Genomic DNA, 27,913 nt, shown 5'->3' with positions numbered 1-27,913 from the left:
CCCAGCGCCCGCAGATCCCATAAGTAAAATAGTAAAAGAACGTGTCCAAAGGGAGCTGCCCGCCGTCATCGCAAATGATCTAGTATGGTCGTCCAATCGTATGGGCTAGATGATGGCTCCAACCTTGTGCTGCGCCTGATATTTCTCGATATCTTCCTCGCTCATTCTCTTGAAGCGCTTATACTTTAGGACATGTTTGCCTCCATCTTGGCTGATCTTTGCTTGTCGCAGCACCTCGTACGTAGCCTCATGCATTGGCCAGCCCTTCATGTTGGGCAGACGTGCGCCTGCATCGATCAGACGCTGAGTTATGATCGGATTCTTCTTGAATATCGCGAGTTCAATCGGAAGCATGTCTTGACGGTTGAACTTCGACTTAGTGTTCACGCTGGCTCCAGCTTTCAAAAGTAACTCGACGATCTCGATACAGTCCGAGCGAACGCCCTCAATCATAGCAGAAGCTGTTGTTTTCGTCTGCAAGGGATCGATGTAGCCTCTATCGAAGAACAACTCGACGATGTCCTCACGTCCATGCGTACATGCGATAGAGTACTGAGCGAAGGTGATGCGGGCTGCGGACCGGTTCCTATCGCATGATGTGTATGCTGTGTCCAACACGTACTGAAAGACGATCAGAGTCGACTCGCGGATGGCTTGCTCGAGCAAAAGGTTGTACATAGCCTTTGAGAAAGTGAGCCCTTCTTCTTTATACCAGGTAACAAGAATGGTAAGTATCTCCAAGTCGGAACGTTCGAGAACACGAAATATCACCTCCATGAGACGAAATCCGTTCTTCTTCTTATACCGCCAACGAAACGGATGTGCCTTCAGAAGCTCTTGCACTTCTTCCGTTTGTTTTGGGTCCTTCAGAGCAGTGCCAAGATGATGTAGCATAGCTTTGAGAACGGGAATCTGTCGATCTGTGCTCGCTCGCTCAAGTGGACTTCCGAAAACAGGATGAGGGTCGTAGTTGCTGAGTGATTTCATCACAGTTCCAACAAGATCATGATGTCCAAGGCTTGACGCAGCTATAAGCTTGTCCATTTCTCCAAATGGTATGTGAGAGAGGAAATCCCCGTAGTATGCATGTTCATCAATCAGAGCACAAAAGACCGTGCTAGCCGAGGTGGGGTGACCTAGTTTATCGCAGAGATCCCGCCTTAATACTTCTTTCTCACTCTTCTTGGTGATTTCTAGCTCTTCTGCAAGGTAATCGACCATGTCATTGATTCTGTCGGGTAGATAAGGCTGGGCCTCCAGAGGATCCTTGCTGCGGTAGTAGAGATAGAGACCAAGATTCCGAGAAAAGATCGTGTGTAGTGAACGCCAAGGACGGAAGGCTTCGATGGACTGTTTTGCGAAGATGTCGAACGTTATAGCTGCCTTGAATGTGCCTTTACTCGGTCAGCTTGCGCTCGGAATATGAGACCTCACCACCGTTGTACTCACGACAGACCCCACGGAGCTTCCAGGCTTTGCCGATACCAGCGATAGAAACCAGCTCGTGGGCGACATTCTCAAACACTTCCGGTGGGAAATCTAAGAGCGGCATTGTAGCAGACGGTATCGACGATAAATCTTTGGTGCTTCTAGCCTGCGAGGTGCTGACGTTAGCTTCTTATAAGAGATTAAGGCCGCTGTGGTACCTTTGTAGTCTGTATACTTGCTTTTGCGCGCTTCATGGTGATATCCCCGCGTTAAGATCGCCTCAGTGAACAAGTCGGGGAAATGAGGATGAAGAGAAAGTTGGAAGAGGAGTACAGTAGTTGCCGTGCTAGATATACTGCTCTAGTCTGGCGCTAGCGTAGTGGTTGTACTCTTGGTAAGAGAGTCGTCTCGGTGGGTAGCAAGGTACCCAGGTAAAGGTAGCAGTGATATATACACGTCCCGTACAGCTGTCCGGGTAAGCCCAAGTAGCCAGTGAACTGGCAGGTGATGTGCAATGGTCAGTCCTGCACCTCGTCCTCCATGTACTCCTGCAGCAGGTCCTTGCGGCCGGCGTACGGCGACGGCTCGACATACGTGCCCTGGAAATGTGCCATCCAATTCTCTCCTACTCGCGCCGGCGTGCTTTCCCGGTCGACTGGGATTGCCGTGTTGCTATCACAGACGCTCAAGTCGCCTATGTCGAAACGAACATTTCCCTCGCCTTGTTGTATCCCTCGCATAACGCGTGTGAACGATTCAGAAAAGAAACAGCAACTGTCCAGGAGGCTAAGCGGGCTTATGGGACGTGGAGCGAGCGATTCGAGTGTTCTTTGCCACCTGGCATCTTCGAGCATTTGCTCAAGGAGAGCGAGCGTGCTTGCAGTGTTTCTGGAGTGGAAGATCAAAGACAAGCGATCGGGAGACAATCTCGATGAAAGAGCCACGGCTTCCTCAAACCACCGCATGAAGGCCTGAGATACGCGCACTCGTTCTATCTCTCCGTCGATGTCCCAGACTTGACCATCGTGGTATTGATCTACGAGTTGCTCGAAATAGGGCTGACCGATCTTACTCGTGATGGCCATAGTCTTTGTATCCACTTGGCGACGAATACTGATGCGGGGATACTGTTGCAAAATGCTGACCAGACCCAGGCCATGGCACTCCGAATATGCTATGCTGGCGTGGGCTTCATCGAGTACAATCTTGCGAACAGCGGATAGAACGCTCGGGTCTAGACCGTTGAGAAATTGTATGGCAAGCGCAGCTGCGGAGAAGTAGCGCTTAATGGGACCGTCCTCATATATGGGGCTATCACTCTTTGATGAACTCGAGGAGATGCATTGTTCTTTCAGCGAGGCGATTTCTGCTGGGTTGGGTATCATCCAAGGGTCAGGGGTCCCAGCGAGCAGTGATGCTACATTTGGCTGTTCAGGCCGCTGCCCAAGGACTTGATCATCTTTCCAAAACTCCCACCACCTTCTTGTCCCCTTTCCCCGGGACAGCATGAACTTGACGAATCCACGATGAGTGGAAGGTGGATGACGCCAAAGTCTCCAGTCAACCACCATTTGCAGGGGGGTCGGTGCAATCGTTTCATGACCTCCGCGAAGGCGGTGAAGCAGCGAGAGACATTGGGGAAAGTCGACTCCGGCATGCTCAATCATATCTTCGGTGATGGCTTTACGAACCTTGTAGAGTTGGTAGGCGGTCTTTATATGAATCCATTTGAGAGCGATTGCAAAGGACGCGGCTCTATCGCTCGTCTCACGGTCGACCCAGCCCGTCCGAAAAGTGACGGTATTCTTTTCAAAGATGACGGGTCTTAACTCGTGGGCTACTTGACTGCAGGTTTGCATGAATGAGAGATCGATCGGGTCGCCGTTGGCTGTGCGTAGCCTGCGCGTGCGCTGATTATAGAGATAGCCGCCATCCTGGGCAGCATAGTGGGTATAAATCTCATCCCGTAACTCTCGAGGCAGATCGAAAAACCCCATCATGGCAATGTTGTAAGTGGTGATGGGTTGCGGGATAGGTTGATTGTTCTGATGAGATGGGTGAGTGATGATGGATAACTAACGAAGGAGCGAACCATGGACCCCACACATTTCGCCAAGAGGAACCGGCAGGGAGAGCGCTCGACCATGAGCCGCGATGAACGAAGTGAGACTAGCGACACCGCTGTGCCAAACAAGACCGATGCATAGAGCACTGCGTTGTCTCTGTGGCAATGCGTGCAAGTGCAAAATGCACGAAGATTGACCGAGACAGTGTCGGTTGAACAATTGATTCGCATGCCAACACACCTCAACCGGCATGACGTCTCTAGTGTATCGTAGATAGCCCAAACGCCGTAACAATGCAGCCTGTATAAGGATAGAGACCCATGTACACCATATGATACATTCCGTCATTGTAAACCATCCGTCTCTTCTGTACACCCGCTCATGATGCCATCACCTGAAGTTGGCTGTTCCTGGCACGTCCTTGATCTCCTCAAACTTGGTGCCCATCTTCACGACGCTGTATCTTATCAACCGAGGGTCCAAGCTCATGGTTCGCCGTAAAGCGTGCTGTGCGCGGGCGCTCGCATCGAAGCGCATAATGAAGTGGTGGCCGTAGTGGTGTGTGGTTTGCAGCTTCTTCGCTGGCTTGGGGAGGAGGAAGGTGCCCCAGTTGGAGACGCCGCGGACTACGCCCTGTTGATCGAGGACAATCTTTCCGGCGGTTTTGGCGATTCTGGAGCATATCGGGTCAGCGTTTGGCTGGGGGTGTTGGAGGGCGAATTTACTCTTTAACTTCAGAGAGGCGGCCGGGCCGTACCTGCACCTGTTAGCATGTACTCTTGTGATCAATGCGACGCTCCTCCTACCACTCCGATCATCTCGTACAGCATCTTGCCTCGTTTGCGCCGTGGTGTTGCTGCCGTGGTGCCTTCCGTCGCGAAAAGTGTTCGAATGCGGCCAACCTTTCCGTAATCGCGGAGGAGCTCCACCAATGTCTTGGCGCGTGTTATCACCTCTCCAGCGCCCGCAACTTGAAGCTTCACACCCACACACATTCTGCTACAATGGCTGCCCGGACTTCAATCGCACGCGCTGCGCGCCAATTTACCTCCGTCGCCGCGAAGAGGCCATCACCATTCGTCTGCCAGAGGTGGCAGCAGGCGACTCAGAAGCCACGGTTATTCTCGGTATCTGCCGCACGTACGCACATCTGAAGCTCTGAGAAGCAATTGAGAGGCGGGCATGGGTGCTGACTGAGCGCAGTGAAGGAGAAGAAGTATACCGAGGACCATGAGTGGATTGAGATGTCTGCAGACGGCAAGACATGTATGCGCACCCTCCCCCACATCCCCACATCCCCATACGCCCTTACTGTCCAAGCGTTCTGTGACTGACACATCGCGTAGGCACCCTAGGCATCTCCGAATATGCTGCAAAGGCCCTCGGCGACGTCGTCTACATCGAGCTCCCCCAGATCGAAATGGATGTTAGCGAAGGCGACGCCATTGGCGCTGTCGAGTCAGTCAAGTCTGCCTCAGACATCCTCACACCCATCTCTGGCACCGTCGCGGAAGTCAACTCAGCGCTGGAGCAGACTCCAGGCAATGTCAACAAGGACCCCGAGGGCGAGGCGTGGATCGCCAAGATCACCGTGTCTGGAGAGCCAAGCGGCAAGACCATGACCAAGGAGGAGTACGCCGAATTTACTGAAGAGTAGATGTGCGGGAAGCAGTTTGGGGGAGGGATGGATGCATGGGATACAGGCACCTAGGCGCACACTTCAACATGAAATGCGAGACTTCAGTCAAAATCTCACTTTGCGCGTACCAGCCATCGAAATCGTCGTACTTGCGAGGGAGACTACAGAGAATTGACAGCAAACAGGCTCGCATTAACATCCCAGGAATTTCGTATATTTCTACTCCAAACGATCATCCTCTTCCTATGCTGTTTCCGACTCCCCAATCCTGTCCACAGCTTCAGTCACCATCTGCGAAACCTCCAAATACAGATCACGAAACGCTTCCTCTTTCCCTATACCCCTGCCCTCAAGTACAATCTTATCATCAACGACAAGATACATGACGTATGTGCTGTCGCGCGCAGGGCGACTACCCATCTTCCGCACACGAAAATACACGTCCGATCTGATATCCAGCTGAGGGAAGTAGCCTTGCTTATATAGCCAGGCCATATTCGCTACTCAAGAGGTCAGTAAACATACACAATATTTGAATACGGCCGATCAAGCGAAAAGCGAGGGAATTGAATGCGCGGGTCATGGTAAGGAGGGAAATACTCACTGGTCAAGCTAACATCGGACTTGGAGACCCGAAGCAAGAGCTCGTTGAATCCAATGGAGATGTCTTGTAGCGACAGATATTTGCGATCTGTATCTTGTTAGTTGATTTCGCTCTCATTAAAGTGGAGTTGGAACCAACGTACCGTGGGCATGCCATAGCCTAGTATCTTCGCGCTCTGCGACTTCCTCCGCTGACTCGGTTGAAGCAGATGGCGACTTCAGTGGGCTTTTCATGGATTCCGAGGGTTTCTCTTCTTTTCCAATACCCATGGAGAGGGCGACGTATCCCAGCATGGTCGTGGGAGGGAGCATACACAAGACGCATATCGTAGTTAAAATCATAGCTTGGTGTTGTAGATTGATGCACCAGAAGGCTTGTTGGTTTCAAAAAAGCGAGGGCTGATGGTGAGTGCACACTTCGCTTATATATAACATCCAGCGCTTGATGTCTGGCTGTCGCTATGCGAACCTTGGGAGAGATGTTCAGGAAGCGAGAGTAGCCAGGTTATGTCTTCCACGCCCCAGAGACGACGGGCCAACCACACCTTCCGCAATTCATACGACCCATGAACAATTATATGGTCTCGAATGATAAGCATGGGAACTCTACAAACTTCTTCCCAGTGTCCCAAGGTTCACGTATCTCAGTCACATTACGCTTCTAACCCTTCGAAAAAAGCATCTAAAAACACCCGCCCGCACCAACACCTCGATAATCCAGCTAAAAATCTGCAAGTCGCACCGCCGCACACGTTCCTGAGGCTCAAAGCTGATCCCGAAATCTCATCAAAACTCCAACATGACGAACGGCAAAGCCATAACACCCGGCGAAAGCGCCCTCACTACAGGCCCAACTGCAGATCCCAATCGACCATCATCTCCAAGGTCCTTGGTATCAGAATTGAGAGTGCTGCTGGGAGTGATAGATTCCCGCCCGAAGCCCACTTTCGCACAATCGCAAGTCGCAGTCGAACTCAAATCGGCATTCTCACGTTATTTTATCATCTACGACGACGACGATGATGATGACGAAGATGATGGTGATGTGTGGCTGGAAAAGAGCATAGGTGCGCAAACTCCCGCCCCATTCCGACTCACATCCCGCTATGCCGTGGCACTGTGTACTTCCCTCAACACGACCAGCTAACACGAAAGCCAGAGAACCTATCTTTTCTCGCCGTAAACAATCGCTTCCCTCCCAGCCTTTCGCTGAAGGACTATGCAAAGATCGACGTGTTGACCTCTCTGCGGGGTCATGATCAGTATGCCATGCTCCTAGTGCACGAGAATAAGGTGTTGGTCGAAGGACAAGCTGGCGAACATGGGAAAATGGCCAAGGGCTTGTTCAAGTCCATTGCGATGGAAGTTGGGAGGATTATTAAGGAGAGGAAAGAGATGGGCGAGAGATGGGTCGGCCCGTGAGAGAACAAGGGGGTTTGTAGAGAGGACTGAGATGTTGGTGTTGGATATAGTGTGCATTGAAGACTTATAGCTATATACATACCAAACCACCAGTTGGATTTCATCCTCCGCCGTCCACATATCCCTTCCTTACACCTCACATGTTCTACCAACAATCTATCCAGTCCACACATTGGGTCCAGGGCAAGTATACGTAGTAGCCTTGCTACCATATGTATCAACCATAATTCCTGGGTCACTCTGCGCCGCGTATCCGGGAATGTTCGCAAGGAAATCACCACTCGGCGAAGCACTGCCAGAACCCGTGACTTCAATTTGTGCGCACTCAGCATAGAACTGAGGTGAGTTGGCCTGGTGAAGAGCAAGAAGCTCGTGGCGAACGAGGTAGTTGCCCGGTGCGAGGGACGCGGGGACCTTGGACTCCCAGTACAGGTTCTTGAGGACCTTGGCGGTGCCCCAGCTGCGGCCCGAGAGGGGAGGTGCGGTCATGCCTTCTTGGTCGATCTAGCCAGCGTCGTTAGTAGGAGACTTGTGAATATCAGACTCGATAAGATGTGTACCTTGAACCACTTCTTTCCAGAACCGTCACAGCTCTTAAAGTCGCCAGAGCACTTATACATCCACACCATGACGGGGCCTTGCTCGTGGGTCCATTGCTTCCAGTTTGCGCGGATCTTCCCGCCGGCTGCTACCTTGGCGGAGAGATCGGCTGAGGTGCCGCCGTTGCACATAACCTTCTTGTCGTTGACGCTCATGGTGGGGTTGTAGTCAGACCATTGGCGTTGGATGGTCTTGGGTGAGGAGGAAGGCGAGAAGCCTTCGTATCTGAGGTGAAGGTTAGGTACTAGTCTTGGTGGTAGTGCTGAAGTTGAGGGATGGCTTACCCTGGATATGTCACTCCGTCGATGACATAGCTGGTAACGGCGCCGTGGGCTGCGGCTTGGGCTGCGAGGAGCGCTGTGGGTAAGAAGACGTTTGAGAACAGCATATTGAAGGCAAAAAAACGTATGTTTCGAGGTGAGATATGATCTCCATCCCGTCTGCACCCCAGCCTTATATACTCGCGTCGTTGCAGCATCGCCCTACCTCTACGCCCACCTCCACCGTCCAATATCCCTCATGATCACATTACTACAGCCCACCACTCACCTCTTCCTGACAAGTCTTGTCGCGCCCACTTCACATAAACGCGATAGTACTACCTCAATATCCACGTAATATACAAAGATGCTGTGCCCGGACCGGTTAAACACCATTGGCTGCACAACACTATACGTGCTTCGCTAGCGAGCGAGCCTCCATGTCGGCTCTTGGGTCCCGAGCCAGATCGAGAAGATGATGGGACCGCGAGCGGTACCCCGGATGTTTAATTTGCACGCGAAGGTGGGGATGTACGGCGTGATGAGGCACAAGGTGAATGGCGCATGTTTTGTCGTGTAAGCGACGATGTTCTGGAATATGCAGAAGCAAGCCACATGGGAAGCGGAAGAGGCGTCGGTGGCAGTGGAGAGAAGTTTTAATAGGGATGTCGCTTCAGGTGCTCGCTGCGAATGAGTGCAGCGACGAATGATCTAAGCACCCAGCCAGTACTCGTACAATGGCGTATTGGCTTTGTTTGTAAGAAATTTTTGTCGGGTGAGCCTTACACTATAAGAATACACGTTACACACGCTCTAAACGCTTTATCTATAATACAAATATTTATATATTCTATTATCTATTATCTATCTAATATTATATTCTTAGTACTATTCTTTAAGTAGCTTTATATATTTATCTATATTAGTACTTATATATTATATAAAGTAAGTATATAGTTTATTCTTATTTATTATTTAACGTTACTAAAAAAAAATACTTAATATATAAAAGCTAACTCTTTTAGAGTAAGCTAGTATATAAAGAGTATTATTTTTATTAGTAGCTTATATACTATTACTTACTTATTTTAGATAAAGGCTTAAACTACTAGTATAAGTTCTAAAACATTAGTAGAACTTATATAAAATATAGTAAGTACTTACTTTATTAAGTATTTATATAGTAAGTATATATCTTTAAGTTATATAAAAGCTTTATATTTAGCTTTTAGTAAAGGTAATACTAAAGAGCTTATAAAATAGCTAATTACTTAAAAGTAGTATTTTTAGCTAAAAAAGTAGTAGTAATAATATTAAAGAAAATAGTAAAAGTAATTATAGCTATAGTTAGATTATTTAAGTTTTAAATAAAAAAAGTAATAAACTAGAAAGTAAAATATACTATCTTATATATTATATATAAGAGAAGAAGTAAAGTTATAAAGATAAAGCTTTTATACTCTTCTTTAACTTATATAGTATATATAAAAATTTTAAACTTTAGTTTTATTTTATTCTATTTTATAGTACTATAATAACTTATTAATAATAAGCTACTTATAACTTTTATAATATATATAAAATATATAATAACTAAATCTATCTATTAAATATAGAAGAGATGCGAAAGAGGTTACACTATAAGATAAGAAGCATCTTCCTAGTTACCTTAGATGGCGAGGTTGATGTTGGCTGCGCAATCGTGCTAAGGACCGGCACCTGCCTGAGGTGTGAATGCCACGTGCAGGATGCGTCTGGGTGCACTTCGTAACAGCGAGGCGTGGTTGAATGCGACCTGCCATCTGTGGAGTACCTAGCAAGGACCCCCGATGACATCATGGAAGCGATGTTAAAAGTGATGGAAGTCATGAAAGAGCACTGCAGGTGTCAGCACAAGCACCAGGCGGAGGCGCTAGCCTTCACGCTAGCTGGGCGCACCTGCTAACGGGCCTTTCTTAGCACTCCGCGAGTTTCATCAACTCCACATGACACAGAGAGTGCAAAGAGCAAGATCATAAAGTGGGAATTCATTGCGAAAACGACTGTGACCCAAGGCGTGGTCTGGTATCTCTCACCCTGTCCAAATTTTGCAAGGAAAAACATAAGCACCTCCAGCGTACTAACAACAGATGATCTAAAAGTTCTTCGACGCTTCAACCCCCTTTCCGTCTGCTCCGTGCATGATTTCTTCATCGTAACGATCAGCATCGCTATCGGTGTAGGCGACACTGATGTCCGTGATCTCGTCGCCGACTTCCATCCAGACGTCGCTGGTCGCCGGGATAGGGCTGATCTTGCACAGCGCCCAGTATGTAATGCTTGCGACCAAGAAGCCAGCAAAGAAGTTGAGGTCATAGATGCGCTTCGCACCAATGGGTACGTCGCGACCGATAGCTCCTGCAAACCCGACGACGTTGATGAGGATACCAGCAATGTAAGCTGCGTAGCCGCGCCAGTGGAATCCAAGGGTGTAGTAGTAAGGACCAGTCTTCTTTCCAGAGTATAGGTCCTTGATCTGGAGGTAGCCTTTTCGGACGATGTAGTAGTCACAGATCATGACACCCGCAATGGAGGAAAGGAAGACGGAGTAGGCAGAGAGGTAGGTTGTGAAGTTGTTGGTGTCGGAGAGGAGGTTCCATGGGCACATGACGAGGCCGACGAGCGCACAGATGTATCCACCACGTCTGATACTGATCCATCGGGGTGCAAGTGCTGTCATGTCAGTTCCGGCACTGATGGAGTTCGCTGCGATGTTGGTTCCGAGTTGGGCGAGCGCGAAGGCTGCGGCGATGCAGAAGACACCGAAACGTTGCGCTGAGCCCCCCTCATCCAGGAAAGACTCGAGCAACTTCAAAGGATCCCAGATAGCCTCGCCGAAAATCACAGTGGACGACGATGAGACGATGATACCGATGAACGAGGTGATGGCAAATCCAATGGGGATAGTGAGCAGTTGCGGAAGGAAGGCGTTCGATGGCTTCTTCGCAAAACGGGCGAAATCAGGGTCATTGACGATCAAGGTAGCGAAGTTCGCAATGGCACTCATGATTCCGCGGACCATCATCCAACCAAGCGCAGATCCGCTGAGTGTACCTTGTTGGTGAACAATCGGGCCCAATCCCTTCGCACGAACGACGGCCCAGATGAAGAAGGCGACGCCAGCAGTCGGAACAACATAGGCCTTTACGGTAAACAGGTGGCGGATCTTGTGTACTGGCGGGTAGATGAAGGGTAGCGATCCAGCCCAAAACAGGAAGAAGGACACAAAGGCGACGGTGGTCGTGCCGGAGCTGGGGATGCCGTTGGTGATGCCACCTGTACCGGGGCCCTCAGAGTCTCTCCAGTTGTTCCAGATGGCGCGAATCATGAGGCGAACACAAGTACCGCCAATCCATGCTTGTACGCCGTACCAGATACTGGCCATGGCTGCACGGTTGAAAACGGGCCATAATGCTCCCCAGATACCGAAAGATGAACGGTTGACAACGGGGAAAGAGATGTGGTATGTTGCGCCGATACGGCCAGTCATGCAGACAAAGCAGGCAGCGATGGAGTAGCCAAGCTATCAGTCAAATCAGCGAATGCCGGTCTAGTTGATATCGATTTCCATACCCAGACACATATCCAAGATTGCCACCATGAAAGACCGTCAACGATGTTTGCGGACGAGATCATCCAGGTGTTGATGTTGAAGGAGTCGGCTGCGCAGTATTAGCCTAAGTCTGTCGTTGCTTGGGAAAATGTTCGACGTACCGACCCAAAAGCCCACGAAATTCCAAGCACCCCATTGACGACGCTCCGGCTCGACAGGCTTCAAATCGTGGTTGAAGAGCATAAGCTGCGCTGTGGTGAGGTTGGGTTCGCTCTCCACGGCGAGCTTATCGGCCCAGTATGCGACCTTTGAGTTCTTGACTTTCTCCATGATCAGGCTGTAGGAGAAGAAACCTTCGTCGCTGGAATGATGTAGTGTCGAGGTTGCAACAGGCCTTATGAAGCTTTCGCTTCGGCTGCTCGAAGCCGCTGCTTGGTAGGATTCAAGATCCCCGCTCGGATGACGTGGGGTGCTGTCAGAAGCGAGTGAAGGTCTTGGTACGCCTGGTCTTGGTGAGGGTTGTTGGTGGAGGAGTGGCTGACGTTCAGGATCCACGATGGGTGGCGTCTGAGAGTAGTTGTGAGTTATGAAAGAGGTGATTAGATAGGCGCACTACTGCATGAGCGAATGTTGACGATGCTGAGGCTCCCATCTGGGGCACGCCCCATCTTAAATATCAGGAACGACTTCGCGCACCTCAAGATCTACCCTGGGTCCACTCCACGCCTAGGTGCTAAAGTGCCTCCGCATCGGAACGCTTCATGGTTGTGGTGGTTGACTGGTAGGCCCGTTCCGGTAGCCTTATCTTCGAGTTGCGATAGCCCACGCGGTGAGCTCCACCAAGATGCTCGCTGCAATTGCGCCACGAAAACTCCCGACGACCAGCCCCGTGTGATTCGCATCTGCACCCTGCATAGTCTCCGAGGATGAAGATGCAGACTTTGCAGAATTTGGGTTCTGGGCGTGTGAAGGATGGCAAGACAAGTGGGTGGATTTCCGCGGATGACGCAGCGCCATCGTAACAACGGTATCGCGTGCCCATCCAGGGTGTGTACAGATGTCTTGGGGACCATGCACGTCTGCACAGCTATCTCCGCGATAGGAGCCCTGCGGACAGAAATTTCGCTACTCTTTGACTCGATAGAAACATGTCACCACGTCCCTGGGCCCGGAGAAACTCTCTATCTTGCAGCATCCGACGCCATGATGGTTCGAGGTTGCGTCTCTGCGTTCGCTTGGGATGGTTAGCTGGGGTGCTATGGCAGGGAAGGGATAGCGGTTCTGCGGTAGGGAGATAAAGGCAATGTGGGGTATAACGGGGCGCCGCCCCAGCCACTCAGCGGCCGCCATGTCCAGTTTACTCGATGACATCGAGTAAACCGTCGGGCTGCTTATAACATACCTCAACCGCCAGCTTCCCTGCCTCAAGGCTCAGCTGTGAGCTTCGGCTTGCCAATCCCACTACCGTTGGCAACAACTTGCATGGTCATGCGCTTGTACATGCCTCTTGCGCGCTGAAGGCATCGCGCCAGCCTCGATTTTTCCCGGACTCGTATACCTCTTCGAGCTTTTCGATGGCTCGCATCAGCCTAGGTGGTTTCGGCGACGCCGTGCTGAGTGTGGGAGTCGCATGGTAGTACATTTTGCCCACGCCGAAATCGTTCTACATGCTTAGGAGTTTCGTATGGTACAAGCTACAGGCTGATCGCGTGCACTGGGAGTAGCGTGCAATGGGAGTAGGATGTACCAACCGATACTGTCCACAACAAAACGGAGGTATATGCTCAAGCAATACGTTAGAAGAGCCGACTATCGTTAATAGAAGGCACGTGGTCAAGTGGCAGTCGCTACCAACCTTAGAAGTTGATAACCCATAGCACCTTCCTAGGCGTGTCGAGCCCCGAGGTTTTCCCAAAGACCATCACGTGGCTGAAGAACAACACGATCCCACCCTTCAACCCCCTCGGACATTCGGACATCCAGCATCTCAGATCCCATCGAAATCTCCGCTGTTTCCAATCCCGAACAGAGGCCAAGATGTTCTATGCCTTGCGTGTTTACAACCACCATCTCACGATGAACGCGCAGATCGGAAACATTTGCCGAACAATGGCTGAAGTCGATACACCATGTCGAGATTGTTGCGCGTCCATCAAACATTATACGCCGGCTGGGGCTGTTTGTCTATCGGGCCGTTGAAAAATGCCCCAAATATGCAGCCTGGCTGGGTGAGGTTGTTTCGCACGTTGGCGTGTTTCAACGCCCGCTCGATGTAATCTCCCGTCCATAAGATCACAGTTCTAGACATGACGTTCACTGGAGCGTCCAAGATTGTTTCGCTTTAATGTACGAGTGGAGAGATCATAGCGTTTATTAGAAACGTATTGATTCGTGACTACCGTTCATTCTAGAGATGCCCATTCATACCCAATACCCAAAGTCGTGACGGTCATCCAAAACGCCGTGGAACAGAGCAAGCCACCCATTGCGGAACCAAAACAAAAGTCATTAACCCAAAGACTTCGTCCTTGTCTTCCCCTTCTAGTGGTAGCCGTTGCCGTGCTTCGGCTTCTTGTGCTTGTCCTCGAGCTTTGAACCAAGGATGGAGCCCGCTATGGCTCCAATAATGCCGTGACCGCCCATCTTGTTGCCTCCGAAGTAGCCAGCTGCACCGCCACCTAGAGCACCCATGAGGCCTCGGTCGCCTTCAGCCTGCATATTGGGGTCTGTGGCGCCGTATTGCTGTCCTTGCTGCGGCTGGCCGTACGCGTTGTGGCCCTGTGGGTACTGGTCTGCAGCGTATGCGCCCTGCTGAGGGAACTGTCCTGATGGTGCTTGACCAGGGTATTGGCCTTGTGGAGGGTATTGTTGTTGCTGGCCGTATCTGTGATCGAATTAGTACAGAGACAACTGCATTGTAAAGCATACTCTCTTACCCTTGCTGCTGCTGGTCGTATGGCGCTACTTGTTGGCCGTGCTGGAAGCCGCCGTGAGCAGGCGCACCATACTGCTGGTTATAGCCTTGCTGTTGGTAGCCCTGCTGTTGCTGGTCGTAGTAGCCCTGGCCTTGTTGCGGCGGGTAGCCTTGTTGCTGGTAGCCACCCTGTTGTCCGTAGCCTTGTTGAGGGTATTGGCCTTGAGGCGGGTATTGCTGGTAGCCCTGGTTGTATTGATCGTAAGGGCCGGACATGATGCGTGTGTGTGTTTGTAGGACAGGAAAGGTGAGTAGACGTTGGTGTTGCGCTGATGAGGGGTCGATTGAGGGGTGGTTGACGTAAGATTGGGGGCGAGTACGGAATACGGGGTACGGGTTGATGTGTGAATGAGGCAAGAGCGTCACAACAGGAACATCAGAGTCTTATATCTACTGCCACCAACTGCCGCAGCACCCATCAAGATCTGCTGACTACCAGATCCGATGACTGAACAATTCATCGCGTCTTTGGGGGCGGAGCTGCACTCAGCCTCAGCCACCCAGAGGTCAAGCTCGTCCGGCAGCCACGGCCAGTTCGGCGCAAGCGAACCGCCCGCGACTCAACGCCGCATCATCCGTCGTGCAATTCTTAGCGGTGCGCAATTCGAGCGCCGCGCACGTTGACGTAATGCGACTTGCCTTTTATTGTTTCCAATCGAGATGTACTGACCATCCTAGAGAGCGATCGCGGCAAGGCAGGCTTGGCTAGCCTCAGGAAACACTCTCTTCCGCAAGCCCACCAAACCTTCTTGCGAAACACTGTGTGCCTCTTGTCCACCCAAGAAATTGGCCTCGGCCGGATTCTCGCGAAAGCCTGGTCCCCAGCACCGCCGCATCGCGCTACCGGAAAAGGCACATTGTGGAGCCCAACAGCAATCCACGCCATCCGAGGCGCAGCAGTCTCTGCAGTCCGCGGACTAAGTGTGGCGTCGTCGTATGCAGGCTGTACGACATCGCGCATTTCGCCGAATCCCAGAGCATCTTGTAATATGCGGGGAATTATCAAAGGGATTAAGCTCTACTAAACCTCACATTGGGCTTTCGACATCCAATATCTGTACGTCGGTCGTCGGTCTCACGACTCAACCCCTGTGGCGTTTGATCGTCCCCGGAAACGGGAGCTGAAACCTGACCATGGCGCCCTGAGACGACTTTAAGACAGCCCCCCAAACCTTGCACGAGCATTTTGTTCTCGATCATGGCACATCTTACCCCATTGAGGGTAATTAAGCGCATTCAGGGCTATGGAATCTCGCCATTTGGATCACTGCCGGCATCGCAATTGCTGCTAAACGCTCCGTAATGATCATAGCGGCGCATCCACATCTTCGCGTCTCCCCAAACTGACATGGGACCAGCAGCGACTCACTGCTAGTGTCATTCATGCGCGCTCATATCCCACCCCTCCCGCTATTCGCATGAACGTGTCTCGTCTTGAGCGTTCGCCCAGCCTTTCGTTGCACCTTTGCTGACTTTGCTTTCCCTTCTGTCCTTCGTTCCGCAGGCCGGCTTGTTGCTAATCACTTACATACATTCGCTCATCACCCTTTCCTATCGACTACGCTGGTCGCGGTCCTACAGGCTTTCGACTCAAACACCACCTTCGATCACGACAACCTTACATCGCTGGACGAGTTTGCGGATTATGTCTGGTGGAGAAATCGAGACGCTGGAAGATTGAGAGGGGCTTTCCCTATTTGACGCCATCGCATACCGAACGCAATGCCCGCTCCATGGCGCCGTGGAGTTTACGACAAGGTGGATTATGTTGTAGTGGAAAGAGACGGTGTTGAGAACGAGATTGAGTTGGTGGAAGACGAGCCTACGCCCACGCTGAACCGACTATCACGAGCAAGACGTCAGGAGCCAAGCCCTACAGATGGAGACTACGACAGCGACTCTGACGACGATGACTACCCCGAGAACCCGACCATGACGCCTATGACAACACCTTCGCTTATGATACCGTCCGGAAGTGCAGCAGTAAGCAGCGTCGCGCCAAAATATGGACTTGGCTAACAAGCGCAGATGTTGGTCACAATGACTCTCAGTGGTCTGGAGCCAGAGGCTACGACACCTGCCTTGGCTGAGAGCGACCCCACGGAGACCATCGTGATTGCCATGCCACCGCCCAGACCCCATCATGACCGTCCCATCTCCCAGACGACTGAGCACCTGCTCATAGCTGCTGGTTCAATCGGTACGTTGAAGTCATGGTGCTTCTTGAAATGTATACTGACATACTCCAGGTGCGACTATCATCATTGTCATGGTCGTTCTCGCCATGTACACCATGAAGAAACGAGGTCTTACATTCAAGGACGTAATTCAGCAAGGCAAGCAGCAGCTCCGTCGCGGACCCCCACCTCCACCACCATCGAGATACGGTCAGGATAAGAAGCAGTTCGATGATGGATACGCGTATGGCATGAACGACTCTTTCCGCGCGCCTCAACCGACAGTCGCACCTGTACGATCTAGTTCGCTGTCTTCGCAGAAACGATTGCGAGACCTCGAGCGAAGCGACAGCTTCAACCAGCCTCCGACTCGGGATGGAAACATGAGCTTCTACGATGACACACCGTCGCGTGCAAACTCGCATCGTCGAAATGACAGTGCAACACCCTCATCACCGCTTTTGCCCATAGAGGGGCGACGGCAGAGTAACTCGACTCGCAACACCAGATCTTTGGATGGTGACGAAGAGTCGCTGCGATACCCTGAACCTCAGGAGCAGACTAGAAACCTGCCTCCTCCTCCATCTTTCCGTCAGTTCTTGTCGAACCGTCCTTCAATCTCTCAACGACCCGGTTTCGGCGGTGCATCCGCAGCAGCCGCAGCCGCCGGTGGTGGCATGGCCAGCAGATTCAGCTGGACAAACTCCCAAGCTCCTCAAACCCCGCATGACCCCTCTCGCGACACTGCTACCCAGCCTCTTGGCCGTGATAGCTTCATGACAACGCGATCTTCCGTTCCTCGTTTCCGCACTGTCGACTCCTGGGTGAACCAGCAATCCAACCGCGTCGAGGAACAAAAGCTCAAGCAACAGTTCCGCATGACACAGTCTACCACATACTCTGAAGACGAGGTTCCCGAGATGCCAGCTCTACCGTCCTCCGTTCCCAAGAACGCAAGCGGCATAACCAGGCAACCGAGTGCTGCGGGTCTAAGCCGCAATGGCAGCAAGAGCGGTCTAGTAGGAAGGGACATCAAGCACCAGAGACACGATACCCAGACGACGGCCCCAATCTTCAAGGCACACCCAGGCACGGAAGTGCGCTTCAGCACACGCAGCGCTGTTCCTTCTGAGATCTTGGATAGGGGACGGGATAATGTCGCCCTATGAGCACCACTGAGCCACTGTTGTCAACCACTTCGTGTCTAACCTGTACAATCAAGTCATATCTCCTTACCAGTACCCCGTCAGCGTCGTCACTTCTCCAGCATCAGCATGTTTTCTTGCATTTCCGAGCGCGGCATCATGGGGACTTGGGGGTTCGGGACAAAAACGGGATGGAAAACAAACAAACAAGCAGTTCACCACCGGAAACCAGGAACCATCCAACTATAACAGACTTCTTGTTTCCACCCAACTTTGTTCCCAGCCAAGTTCTTCTGCGCTATTCACCCATCTGTCTATCCTTTTGTACATTGCAACTTTGTCCGCCTTTTTAGCTTGAGCTATCGAAATATCCCGTAGAGTCATCTTCCTCTCGCCATCTACTTAGTAATAACCAACAAATTCGGGGTTTCTTCTTCATCTGAAGAACCCATTGCCATGTTTCGTTCCCGTGTCTGTGCTCGAGTGCATTCGTGTATGCGTGACGTAGCCCATCCCAACTAAATCCTCACCATCGTCACAAATAGCACGCTGACAGCATACCAGGCTCGTATATCACTGTACCAGGTCAAGAAGACACCCGTGCCCTTTCACTCCCACCTCCACCTCCCGAAAAATAAGCTCATAACCTCCGACTTGGCACGATCTCGCATTTACCAAGCCGACGACCAGGGTAGTGGTAGGGACGTCACGCCGATCAGATAACCGGTTTACCGATATGCCGAGGGTATTTGACTAGCTGAGACGCGTCTTGCTGACATGGAGGGCGTTAGCATGGAATAGCATGACGTCCAGTCGGTAGGTTGACAAAGCGGGACGCGTTTCAGGTGTGTCTGGGGTTCATGAGATCATTGCCGTGGAAAGCGGAAATGGAGTCCGCGGGCTGTTACTGCTGTGCGGACGACAAGGCCGCGGACGGGAAGGTTGGGCGGTTGCGTTGGGGTTGTGAGGAGAAGTGCGGGTGGCAGATGCATTTGACGGAAACCACGAGACTGGGAACAAGGGATAGATCTGTTCGGACATTATTCCGACAGTTTTGAGAGCGTCCTTAGGATTCGTACTTGTGTTTTGCTAGCCATACATACTTTTACTAAGCAAATAATGTCCAAGCCATCTCAAAAGATCATAACCCGATTGATCTTGACGCATAATCCCAATTGCTGTCCGGTCAGCTAACCCTGAATAACTCATAATCCGCCTCGAAATGCAAAAACGCCCAGAACAATGCAATAATTAGACAGAGGACACCGTTTAGCGCCCACGTCTAGCCACATCTTCCAAGAAGCCCAGCAGGAAACTCTTATCAACGGGACTCTTGCCTCCGCTTGCGCTTCCCGCTCTAGATTGACCGGCACCCAGCCCGGCTAGACTGACACCATCGTTCTGCTCTAGACTGATGCCCGCGTCGGCTGGGTGACTAATTGGCGGTATTACAATGCTAGGCGCTTTTCCGTCTCCGATGCTGCTGATGCGACTTCTGTTCGCCATTCCTTCTGGACTGGTTGCACTCACACTGCCGTTCGCTGGTAGTGGACTGACAGGGCTGACGAGGCCGGACATGGACGTCTTTGGAGTCGGCGGGAGAGGTGATCGGGCCGGTGGTATTGGGCTCTGCGTTTGGGGTTTCGGAGATGGAGATGGTTTGTTGCCGAAGAGCGAGAGCAATGCGTTCTTCTGCTCCGAGGGAACGGATTCGCGACGGTCCATGCCAGAAATGGGCGGAGGGACGGGTGAGCGAGACGGCAAGACTGCTGGTAGGGTCGGCGGAGGCTTCGGTGATGAGCCCTTGAACATGTCTAGCAAGCCTTGTGCATGCGGTGTCGTCTTCTCTCCTGTACCTAAACAGTTGTTAGTCTCATTTACAGGTCCCGTCATTCTGCCAGAAACAGGCAAGCACGGGGGGATGAACGTACCTGCTGGTCCTGGCGCTTTTGACTGTTGTTGAGGTCTCTTCAGAATCTGAGGCTGGAAAGCAATTCGCGGTGATCCAGAGACCTCGGCCGGTGGTGCAGGTTGAGGCGAAGCTTGCGGCGCACGTTTGAGTATCTGCTGAGGCATGAAAGGCATGTTCGTGGCTGGCGAGGGTCCGCGTGAACTGCTGTTCGTCGGCTGCCTGTTCTTCTTCATGGTGTCGAAGTCTGGCGCGTTCACTGGCCCACTCACAGTAGCGGACGTCATATTGGCCTTGCTAGACGGAGCATTGAAGACGGCAAGAAGAGCGGCATTGGGCTGTCTAGACGGGTTTGCGACAGGTTGCGCGGACACATAGCCGGGTGTTGTGGGGAGCGCAGACAGCTCTGCAGGTGCGGGATCCGGGCTTGCCAGTGGCGGGGTAGGCCGGAACAGATTCAACAATGAATCTTGATGAGCGTTTCTTGGCTTTGGTTGTTCGGGTTCGAAAGCCGAGCTGATGGGTGGTGATTGAAACTGCGGCGGACTCGGAGCGAATTGTGCTTGTGGCGATACGAGCCCATGCGGTCTATGTTGAGGTAGCGGATGCTGTATCCTGGGCGTTGTTTGCGAGCTTCGGTGCAATGGAGCGGCGATTGTGGTCTGAGGCGACGGTGGGAAAGTGGGTTGCTGATTCTCGTTCTTGAATGAATTCAGCAATCCGAGTGCATGCGCATTCAGATTTGGTGCGGGCAAATTGGACGCCGATGGTATCGCTGGCCTTCCGTTCCCGCCTGCGAACTGTGAATCCCCCATCTCCTGGAATTGGGGCCGCAGATTGTGCTGATCAAACGCTTGCTGCATGTTTGGAGGCTGAGGTGGAAACATGGACTGCTGCTGCTGCGGCTGTGGTTGTTGGTGCATGAAATGAGGCGACATGTGTGGCGGTGGTGGTTGCATTCCGTTCATGTGACCTGGATGCCCTCGGAAAGGCATACCTTGGTGTGGTGAGAAGAAGGGCGGTGGAGGCCCCATGTTGCCCATCTGCGGTGGTCGTGGACCATGCTGGCCATGGGGACTTGACGGCTGCATGGGTGGGGGCATCATCTGCTCAAAGGGCGTTCGAGGTTGTTGGTTTCCTGCATGCTGGTTGTTGCCCTGCTTGAATAGAGCCAAGAGTGGGTTTCCTTGGGGTGGTGGTTGGCTGGGGGCCTCCACCGGCGGTGACTGCATGCCCACACTAAGGAGACGCTTGAGTGCCTCCGCTGGGTCTTGACTCTGTTGCGGTGCCTGATGCTCGTTTGATAACTCTGGTAATGAGTCGCTCGGGCGGTGTCCGCGACCTAACCGGGCCACCATCTCCGCAAAGTTGTCGGCCACCTGGGCGTCGGCGACGGGCGCTGCCTGATTGACCGTAGTCTCGTAGAGTGTGTTCTGAATGTCTTCGTCATCAGTCCCTGCCACAGGTGCCGGAGCAACGTGCGCACTGTTCCGTTGCCTCTGCCTCCCAAGCCTGTGCTGCTGCTTTATCCATTGCCTCAGAGGTCCCAAGAACGGCGCGACCATGTAGAAGTTGCTCTCCTTGATCAGGTCATTTCCGTTTCCCTGTTGTTGCTGCACCTGGTTCTTCCGCCTCAGAGTAGGCAGATCCGTGAGCTTGTACCAGTCGATCTTGGAGATTTCCTTCCTGGTCCGCGGCTCGAAGTATGTGTCCATGGGCACGCCGCGGAAGACGTACAGCATCATACTCTGTTCGCGCATCGTGACGGTGATCTTCTTCATGTGCTCGTCGGGCTCGACCAAATCAGCCTCGCGCAGATCGTAGCCGGTCTCCTCCCAGACTTCGCGCACGGCGCAGTCGAGATCCGTCTCTTCCTTGTTGATCTTTCCGCGCGGGAAACTCCATTTGGCGCCCTTCTTCCAGCCCTTGACCAGCACGGCGTGTGTCATGTCCTCGTTGAGCATGATGGCGCCGCGCACCGGGACGCGGGTCTTGTAGGCGAGGAACTGCTCGTAGGCCTGCTGGTGCAGCTCCTCCGAGTAGGCGGAGAAGAGCGGGCAGTGCTGGAACATGAGCTGGGAGAACTTGCGCAGGTGCATCGAGGGCAGGTTGTTGGGGTCGAGCGGACGGATGAAGTCTTCGTAGAACCACTGGGCTTCCTCGATCTGGAAGCATATTCGCTCCACCGACTGGAGTTCTTCATTGGGCAGGTTGACGATGAAGCGCACGCAGAGGTCGTCCAGCCAGTCAACTAGTGATCTGTTTGTGTTTGTCATGGTGGGTGTGTGTCTGGCCCGTGTCGAGCATGCCGCGTTGAGCTTGCGTCGCAGAGAGTGGTGGGGAGCGCTCGGGCGCCAGTCAGCCAGCTATCGCGCGTCGCGGGCGGCGGGCAGTAGCGAGAGGGTCTGGATGAGTGAGAGGTTGTTTGCTGCGAGGCTGCACAGCCGCAAAGAATGGCGAAGAATGTGGGGGGAGCGGGTGGACGTGTTGTTGATGTGTTGTCAAAGGCCTATCGGAGAGTTGGGCTGTGGCTGTCGGCAGGCGCGATCGACATAAGTGTGGCGGCTGTGGCTGTGCGCGCAGGCGAAAGAAGGAGCGGCCGACCCAGGCCATGACGTTCCTGTCTGGGATCGCGTCACAGAATCAGGGCACCTGGACCTGGGCAGCTACAGCGACTCACCGCCAGCGCACCTCGATGCGATAAGTAGGCCCGTCGTCTTCGCTCTGCCGCTGCTTCTTGTTCTTCACAGCTCAATCATACTTTGTTCGTTGCCAGTCGCCCGCCAGCTATACATAGGGCAGCGACGCGCCCGTTTCACATTTTCCCAGGAGAAGCGCCGCTGGCCAACCACACAACACGCGCGCTTTGAGACAGCCGCACCACCGCGCACTGTAAAGCGACACCGTTCGAACAACAGGAACTTATAAGGCCTCGTGGACGGTCTCATATAGCTGTATTCATACAACTCCCCTTACATCACGAACTACCTCAGCAACACCACCCAACATGGCAGGCATGGTCGCTAAGTACGCCATGAAGAAGGCGTTGGGCAAGGAGATGGAAAAGTACAAGTCCAAGGACGTCTCTGGTCCCTACGTAAGTGAATCTTCTATCATTTCGACGTGCGCAAACTCATTGTACCCCAGGACCCCTACTACGCACTGCAGCCAGACCCAAAGAGGCCCCACAAGATGAAGAAAGTCAAGAAGGACATCCCCAGCTACATTCCCGAGAATGATTGCGTTGTCTTAGCCAAAGCCCGCAAGTCCGCATACAGGCTCGACTACGCTCTCTTTACCTTTATGGGAATCCGATTTGGCTGGTCTTCTGTCATTGGCCTCGCCCCAGCCGTGGGTGACGCCGCAGGTTCCGCCTTGGCCTTGAACCTGGTTCGCAACATGTGCAAAGTGGAAGGCGGACTGCCAGCCAGCGTTCTTATCATGATGCTGTTCAATGTCGCCTTTGACTTCCTCATCGGTCTTGTTCCCTTCATCGGCGATCTTGCCGACGCGGCTGTCAAAGCCAACGGCAAGAACGTGCGCCTTCTCGAAGAGCATCTCGACAAGCTCTATAAGCCCAAGGAGCTCGCAGACAGAGATTCCAAGCTCCCCAGAGAACGACGACCGCGCCCTGCTTCTGTCTACGTCGACTTTGACGATGAGATTGATGAGCGACGCAACACCTTTGAGAATGACCATGACGATGTTCGCCACCCTCAACGTTCCTACGGTGGAGGGCGTGTTCACGACGAAGAAATGGGTGGACGGTACGACAACCAACCCCAAAGATCGCGCCGGGACGACAGGCCTAGTCGCAACAACACTAGGAGCAGCAGACGTTGATGAGTATTTCCTTATGTCTCCTTTCATAGCGTCGTTTCCTATTACAGCATGCCAGTCCTGTTGCTAGACCACTGCTGCATTTCATGCATTGTGCATTGCGCATTTGGCGTTGGTGGTTGCTCGTACTCTCTTTAAAACTATACCCTAAGTGCTCTTGCATGTACACAACAATATTATGTATACTCTTTGTAATATCTCCGATGTAAGACCCGGATTCCAATCCTCTTTTCGTTTGTTTATCAGGCTCTATCACGTTCACGTGTGGACCCAGGACGCTTCGTCCCTGCAACAGCGTGTGCCTGGATCTGATGGGCACCAATGGAATCATTCCTTCATGTTGTACCCGCAATTATACTACCTAATAAACGACCACGACTATTTGCTAGTCGAACGTCTGTGTGCTTCCTTCTATCCGTATTCACACAAACTTCTCGTGTGAGCGTCTGGCATATGCTCACCCATATAAATTCTAGTGATTTTCACTCTGTTTCCATGCTTATTGCGTTCGCGTTCAACCCCCAGCAGCAATTGTAGTATACCTTGCTTCAAAGCCCTCAGAATACCGCAGCACGACGGTATCTCTTCCCATCATGAAGCTCCTCATCACCTTGTCGCTCGCCCTCAGCGCCATTGCCGCTGCCGTCGTTGCACCTCGGCAGCCCACGTCGCCATCCCACATCGTCGCCCTCGGCGTTGACAATTCCTATATACCCCTCTACTCAGACGCCGACCCAGTCCCCACTGTCACGACCTCAGAATCCACTGCAACTACTGAAGACAACTACCAAAACGCCCGCGACAAAATCCCCTTAGTAACCGAGCACGTCACACCCACGTACAAACTGATATGAGACACTTGCTAACTTCGCCCCTTTCCTCACAGAACCTCGCGCCCCGGCGACCCCGAACCCATCGTCATCCTCCCCTTCTACTTCCAGGTCATTGAGAACTGTCTCCCGGACAACAGCATCCAAGCCCGCGGTGTATACAAGAATATGGATTACGTGTGGGCCTACACTCTAGCCAAGGGCCGTACTGTCCAGGTTGACCACGGCATCGGGGGATACCCTTTTACGTTCCTGATCGAACCGTTCGATTACAAAAATAGTATCCTACACTTCACGTACGACAACGGCGATGATTTCCACTGCGATTGGAACGACAGCGAGTCGTGGAAGAGGTGTGGCGAGTGCAGGACGGGTTTGTGGAGTGCGCCGAAGCTTGATTGTAATGGAGGCGGAGAGAAGACTAGGGTAAGTGGTTCTCTTTTTTTTTTTTGGATGTGCCGCGTCTTAGAAGTCGATTTTGCTAATTGTGGCGTGATTGTAGAAAAAGATTATGAATTGCTCGTTCATTATGGGGTGGAGAAGTAAGCTTACGGGCCATCCCATCGCTCCTCCTGAGGGCGCATCCTGATTCCATCATTCTTTCGAACCGGGCAGAGAGCATGGCAGCTGGGTTCTGAACATTGAACGAGGGGCCGCGGCAGAGGTTGGCTAGAGCACTTCGTCACATGTGATGGTACGAAGGTGACGGAAGGGACCAAAAACAATCAGTGACATGAGAAACCACGCTTCATTCATGACACTGGACTCCAACAAACAAGTATCGAATTACAACATGATTATTAGCCAAGGGTATCAAACTATTCTGTTTACCCAAAAAATGGAGAGAGTCATAAGTGAACATGCCACCTCGTTACCCAAGTACCCGACCCAGGTCAGACGCCGATACCCAATGCTTGACATTACTAATGCATTACCTCCACACTCTCACGTCCGCAGCCTTTAATCGACGATGACGCCCTTAGCGCCAAACCTCTTATGGCCATAGTCATTCTCATCTTCGTCACCGTCCCAGTGGACAGCCTTGCGCGCAGGCTTGTGAATGCGCACGCACCATAGGAAGTAGTCCTCTAGTGGTAGCAAATTCAAGAGCACCCTGTTGCCAGTCCATGCCAGTCCACAGACCATGGCACCCGCCACGGCATCGAGGATGAAGTGGTTCGCGGTAGCAACAATGGCGACCAGGATGATAGCAGGGTATGCGACACCCAAGAAGATGCAGAGCATGCGGCGGGCCGACGGGAGACGCATGCGCAGACCCATGGTGAGAGCAACGGTGCGGGATCGGTTGTGCTGAGGAGCAAGAGGAATCGACATGATGGTTAGGCCGATGAGGAGCGAGTACCCGAAATGCAGGGAAGGCATGGCAGCGTATTGGTTGCAGAATTTGTTTTGCGTCCATACGCTGCTTTCGCCCTCGGCGCCGTGAACAGTATCGACGAAACCGTAGCTACGCGCCTCTTTGCCTACGGAGCCGGGAACCTCGGGGTCGGAGAGCAGACGCGGCGGCATGCATGGCCAGAGGGTGAAAACGATGAATGCAATCAGATTGCAAGTGGCCATCGTTCTGCGCCTGGCAGCATACAGCATTGGTCCTGCAGGGCTGCCATCCGCCTCGCCCATTGGCTTGTTGTGGAGGGGAAGATCGATTCGGTTGCGCGTCGTAGTGTAGTAGAAAAGCCATACCAGGAACAGGATTGTGCCTGGAATGTGGATGAAGGAGTATGTGCGGTTCGTCCAGTGGAGAAGGAAGGGGTGCTTCAGGAACCACGCTTGAACGTCGAGTTCAAGGAAGATGTGTAGTTTCTGTTCGAGGTGGATGATTTGGAGGGCGTGGCGGCGAGCGACGTTAACGGTGCCTTCGACCATGGTTACTGCGGAGAATGCGCGACCTAGTTGGTACACCTGAAGAAAGTCAGCATCTCTGCAGAGAAGATGTATAGTACTCGCGCGTTTGCTTACCCAGTAGATAAGCGCCCAATACCAGGCCTCCACAAGGAAGGGAAACTTCTTCAGCAGCCGACTGAGGAAGTAATCCTGGAACCTCTTGGTATTCGGGCTCATGACCTCCTTCTTCATACCCAGGACTACCACCTCTCGTTTCCTCCATTTGGGTTCCTCGTCGACATTGGCGAGAAGCGACGCGCTCGACGACGGACTAGATCGACCGGAATCTGGAGAACTTGACCGCGGCGAGTTTTGGTATACTCTCCGCCGACCAATAAGGCGGTATTCGGTGTTTCGGTTTACCCATGTACCTCCGAAGAGCAGGGTAACTACCACAAGTGGTTCTATGAAGGCTCCAGCGCCCATGGTGGGGGACTACGCGCGAGGCGGCGATGTATAGGTGGTATGGGCGGTCGCGCGATGTTTGAGCAATAGTATGCTTCCCGGGGATTCAACTCCAATACGATAACCCAGAGGAACTGAGTATATTTGTAGGGATGGCGGTAGTGTTTGGCTAGCCGGTCGATCCGGGAATCTATGCGCAGAGGTCCTGACGCAGCGCTGTATCGTACCTTCTGCTCTGACTTGAAGGGTAGAAGTGAGGAACTCGTGGGTGTTTCAAGAATAAAAATGTTAGCTATGACAAGCCCAGAAGTCTTCGCATCAAGGAACAGGCAAGAAGACTGGCCGATGCCGAGGACTACATCCTACACTAAAGGCAGGGCGCATGGCGCGTAGTGAAGTCAGCGGAACGCACGGCATGCGCAGAGTGACTAAACAGCCACAGCAGCCACGGACAGGGCAGCGGACGTTCGGACGAAGCTGCGCTGCCATGGCATTTGGTGCGGCGTGGCCCTGCTGGGTGCAGAAGGAGCCGGCCTTCCGATGTGACTGCTTGCTTAGTGTCGCGTGCTCGCACATCATTTGCTGCCAGTTGCGTCATTGACATTTCAGAGTTTTGACAGCAATGCTCGGTCCCAGATACTTATCGCGCCCGCGGACGGTAAGAATGCGTCGACCAGCAAAACTTCGTCCAAGTTGTAATGCGCGCATCATGGGCGACGATTGACACCTTCGCGCGGCGGAGTCCTGTTGGTTGCGGAATATCGTGGTCGGTCTCACATGAACACGCGACTGTCGTCCATAGGCTTAGCTTCCGCCCAGTACCGGCGCTAAGCCGCTTTCGTAGATGCGCATAATCTTCGATTTCGATCAAGATAATCTCCCGTAGTGGGTACGGAGTCTCGCGTCTTGCCGGTGCCGATACGCTTACGCGCGAGTACGAGGTACGAGAATGCATTGGCACTCATCGTTTCTGGACTGCACTATCTTCACCGCAGCTGTGTGGTGTGTAGTCCACGGTCTCGACGAATCATCCACACCTGGGCATCCTGCCGCCTCCATCTGCCCCCGGATGCTCCGTATACTGTTGAAACAGTTTCTTGTATAGCGTTCACGTATAG

At 52.6% G+C, this 27,913-nt stretch overlaps 13 protein-coding genes across 13 annotated transcripts; 4 read left to right on the top strand and 9 right to left on the bottom strand.

The window, feature by feature from the left end:
• Window positions 1-105: 105 nt before the first annotated feature.
• J4E87_003619 (uncharacterized protein) lies at window positions 106-1,552 on the bottom strand (the record flags this gene model as incomplete). Its single annotated transcript, XM_049375244.1, has 2 exons — window positions 106-1,394; window positions 1,450-1,552. 2 exons carry the CDS (start codon window positions 1,550-1,552, stop codon window positions 106-108), a joined length of 1,392 nt encoding a protein of 463 aa, XP_049235166.1.
• A 394-nt stretch (window positions 1,553-1,946) lies between these two features.
• J4E87_003618 (uncharacterized protein) lies at window positions 1,947-3,425 on the bottom strand (the record flags this gene model as incomplete). Its single annotated transcript, XM_049375243.1, has 1 exon — window positions 1,947-3,425. One exon carries the CDS (start codon window positions 3,423-3,425, stop codon window positions 1,947-1,949), a length of 1,479 nt encoding a protein of 492 aa, XP_049235165.1.
• A 459-nt stretch (window positions 3,426-3,884) lies between these two features.
• On the bottom strand, window positions 3,885-4,324 carry J4E87_003617 (uncharacterized protein; the record flags this gene model as incomplete). Its single annotated transcript, XM_049375242.1, has 3 exons — window positions 3,885-4,167; window positions 4,220-4,251; window positions 4,301-4,324. The coding sequence occupies 3 exons, from the start codon at window positions 4,322-4,324 to the stop codon at window positions 3,885-3,887; spliced, it is 339 nt and encodes a 112-aa protein (XP_049235164.1).
• A 174-nt stretch (window positions 4,325-4,498) lies between these two features.
• J4E87_003616 (uncharacterized protein) lies at window positions 4,499-5,151 on the top strand (the record flags this gene model as incomplete). Its single annotated transcript, XM_049375241.1, has 3 exons — window positions 4,499-4,634; window positions 4,698-4,760; window positions 4,841-5,151. The coding sequence occupies 3 exons, from the start codon at window positions 4,499-4,501 to the stop codon at window positions 5,149-5,151; spliced, it is 510 nt and encodes a 169-aa protein (XP_049235163.1).
• Window positions 5,152-5,645: 494 nt separating this feature from the next.
• J4E87_003615 (uncharacterized protein) lies at window positions 5,646-6,030 on the bottom strand (the record flags this gene model as incomplete). Its single annotated transcript, XM_049375240.1, has 2 exons — window positions 5,646-5,824; window positions 5,880-6,030. The coding sequence occupies 2 exons, from the start codon at window positions 6,028-6,030 to the stop codon at window positions 5,646-5,648; spliced, it is 330 nt and encodes a 109-aa protein (XP_049235162.1).
• A 1,284-nt stretch (window positions 6,031-7,314) lies between these two features.
• Window positions 7,315-8,146, bottom strand: J4E87_003614 (uncharacterized protein; the record flags this gene model as incomplete). Its single annotated transcript, XM_049375239.1, has 3 exons — window positions 7,315-7,662; window positions 7,719-7,983; window positions 8,043-8,146. 3 exons carry the CDS (start codon window positions 8,144-8,146, stop codon window positions 7,315-7,317), a joined length of 717 nt encoding a protein of 238 aa, XP_049235161.1.
• Window positions 8,147-10,152: 2,006 nt separating this feature from the next.
• Window positions 10,153-11,940, bottom strand: J4E87_003613 (uncharacterized protein; the record flags this gene model as incomplete). Its single annotated transcript, XM_049375238.1, has 3 exons — window positions 10,153-11,580; window positions 11,631-11,719; window positions 11,772-11,940. The coding sequence occupies 3 exons, from the start codon at window positions 11,938-11,940 to the stop codon at window positions 10,153-10,155; spliced, it is 1,686 nt and encodes a 561-aa protein (XP_049235160.1).
• A 2,211-nt stretch (window positions 11,941-14,151) lies between these two features.
• On the bottom strand, window positions 14,152-14,800 carry J4E87_003612 (uncharacterized protein; the record flags this gene model as incomplete). The annotated part of the gene is made up of 2 exons (XM_049375237.1): window positions 14,152-14,494; window positions 14,547-14,800. The coding sequence occupies 2 exons, from the start codon at window positions 14,798-14,800 to the stop codon at window positions 14,152-14,154; spliced, it is 597 nt and encodes a 198-aa protein (XP_049235159.1).
• A 1,506-nt stretch (window positions 14,801-16,306) lies between these two features.
• Window positions 16,307-17,930, top strand: J4E87_003611 (uncharacterized protein; the record flags this gene model as incomplete). Its single annotated transcript, XM_049375236.1, has 3 exons — window positions 16,307-16,567; window positions 16,613-16,784; window positions 16,834-17,930. The coding sequence occupies 3 exons, from the start codon at window positions 16,307-16,309 to the stop codon at window positions 17,928-17,930; spliced, it is 1,530 nt and encodes a 509-aa protein (XP_049235158.1).
• Window positions 17,931-19,175: 1,245 nt separating this feature from the next.
• On the bottom strand, window positions 19,176-22,091 carry J4E87_003610 (uncharacterized protein; the record flags this gene model as incomplete). Its single annotated transcript, XM_049375235.1, has 2 exons — window positions 19,176-19,756; window positions 19,838-22,091. 2 exons carry the CDS (start codon window positions 22,089-22,091, stop codon window positions 19,176-19,178), a joined length of 2,835 nt encoding a protein of 944 aa, XP_049235157.1.
• A 731-nt stretch (window positions 22,092-22,822) lies between these two features.
• Window positions 22,823-23,658, top strand: J4E87_003609 (uncharacterized protein; the record flags this gene model as incomplete). The annotated part of the gene is made up of 2 exons (XM_049375234.1): window positions 22,823-22,912; window positions 22,963-23,658. 2 exons carry the CDS (start codon window positions 22,823-22,825, stop codon window positions 23,656-23,658), a joined length of 786 nt encoding a protein of 261 aa, XP_049235156.1.
• A 590-nt stretch (window positions 23,659-24,248) lies between these two features.
• On the top strand, window positions 24,249-24,910 carry J4E87_003608 (uncharacterized protein; the record flags this gene model as incomplete). The annotated part of the gene is made up of 3 exons (XM_049375233.1): window positions 24,249-24,493; window positions 24,542-24,838; window positions 24,895-24,910. 3 exons carry the CDS (start codon window positions 24,249-24,251, stop codon window positions 24,908-24,910), a joined length of 558 nt encoding a protein of 185 aa, XP_049235155.1.
• Window positions 24,911-25,445: 535 nt separating this feature from the next.
• Window positions 25,446-26,816, bottom strand: J4E87_003607 (uncharacterized protein; the record flags this gene model as incomplete). The annotated part of the gene is made up of 2 exons (XM_049375232.1): window positions 25,446-26,408; window positions 26,466-26,816. 2 exons carry the CDS (start codon window positions 26,814-26,816, stop codon window positions 25,446-25,448), a joined length of 1,314 nt encoding a protein of 437 aa, XP_049235154.1.
• Between the last annotated feature and the right edge of the window lie 1,097 nt (window positions 26,817-27,913).

The sequence above is a fragment of the Alternaria ethzedia genome, assembly GCF_023757985.1.
Source record: "Alternaria ethzedia strain BMP 0044 chromosome Unknown scaffold_6, whole genome shotgun sequence".
Classification (NCBI taxonomy): Eukaryota; Fungi; Ascomycota; class Dothideomycetes; order Pleosporales; family Pleosporaceae; genus Alternaria; species Alternaria ethzedia.
This window is presented reverse-complemented; position numbering and strand designations above follow the sequence as displayed.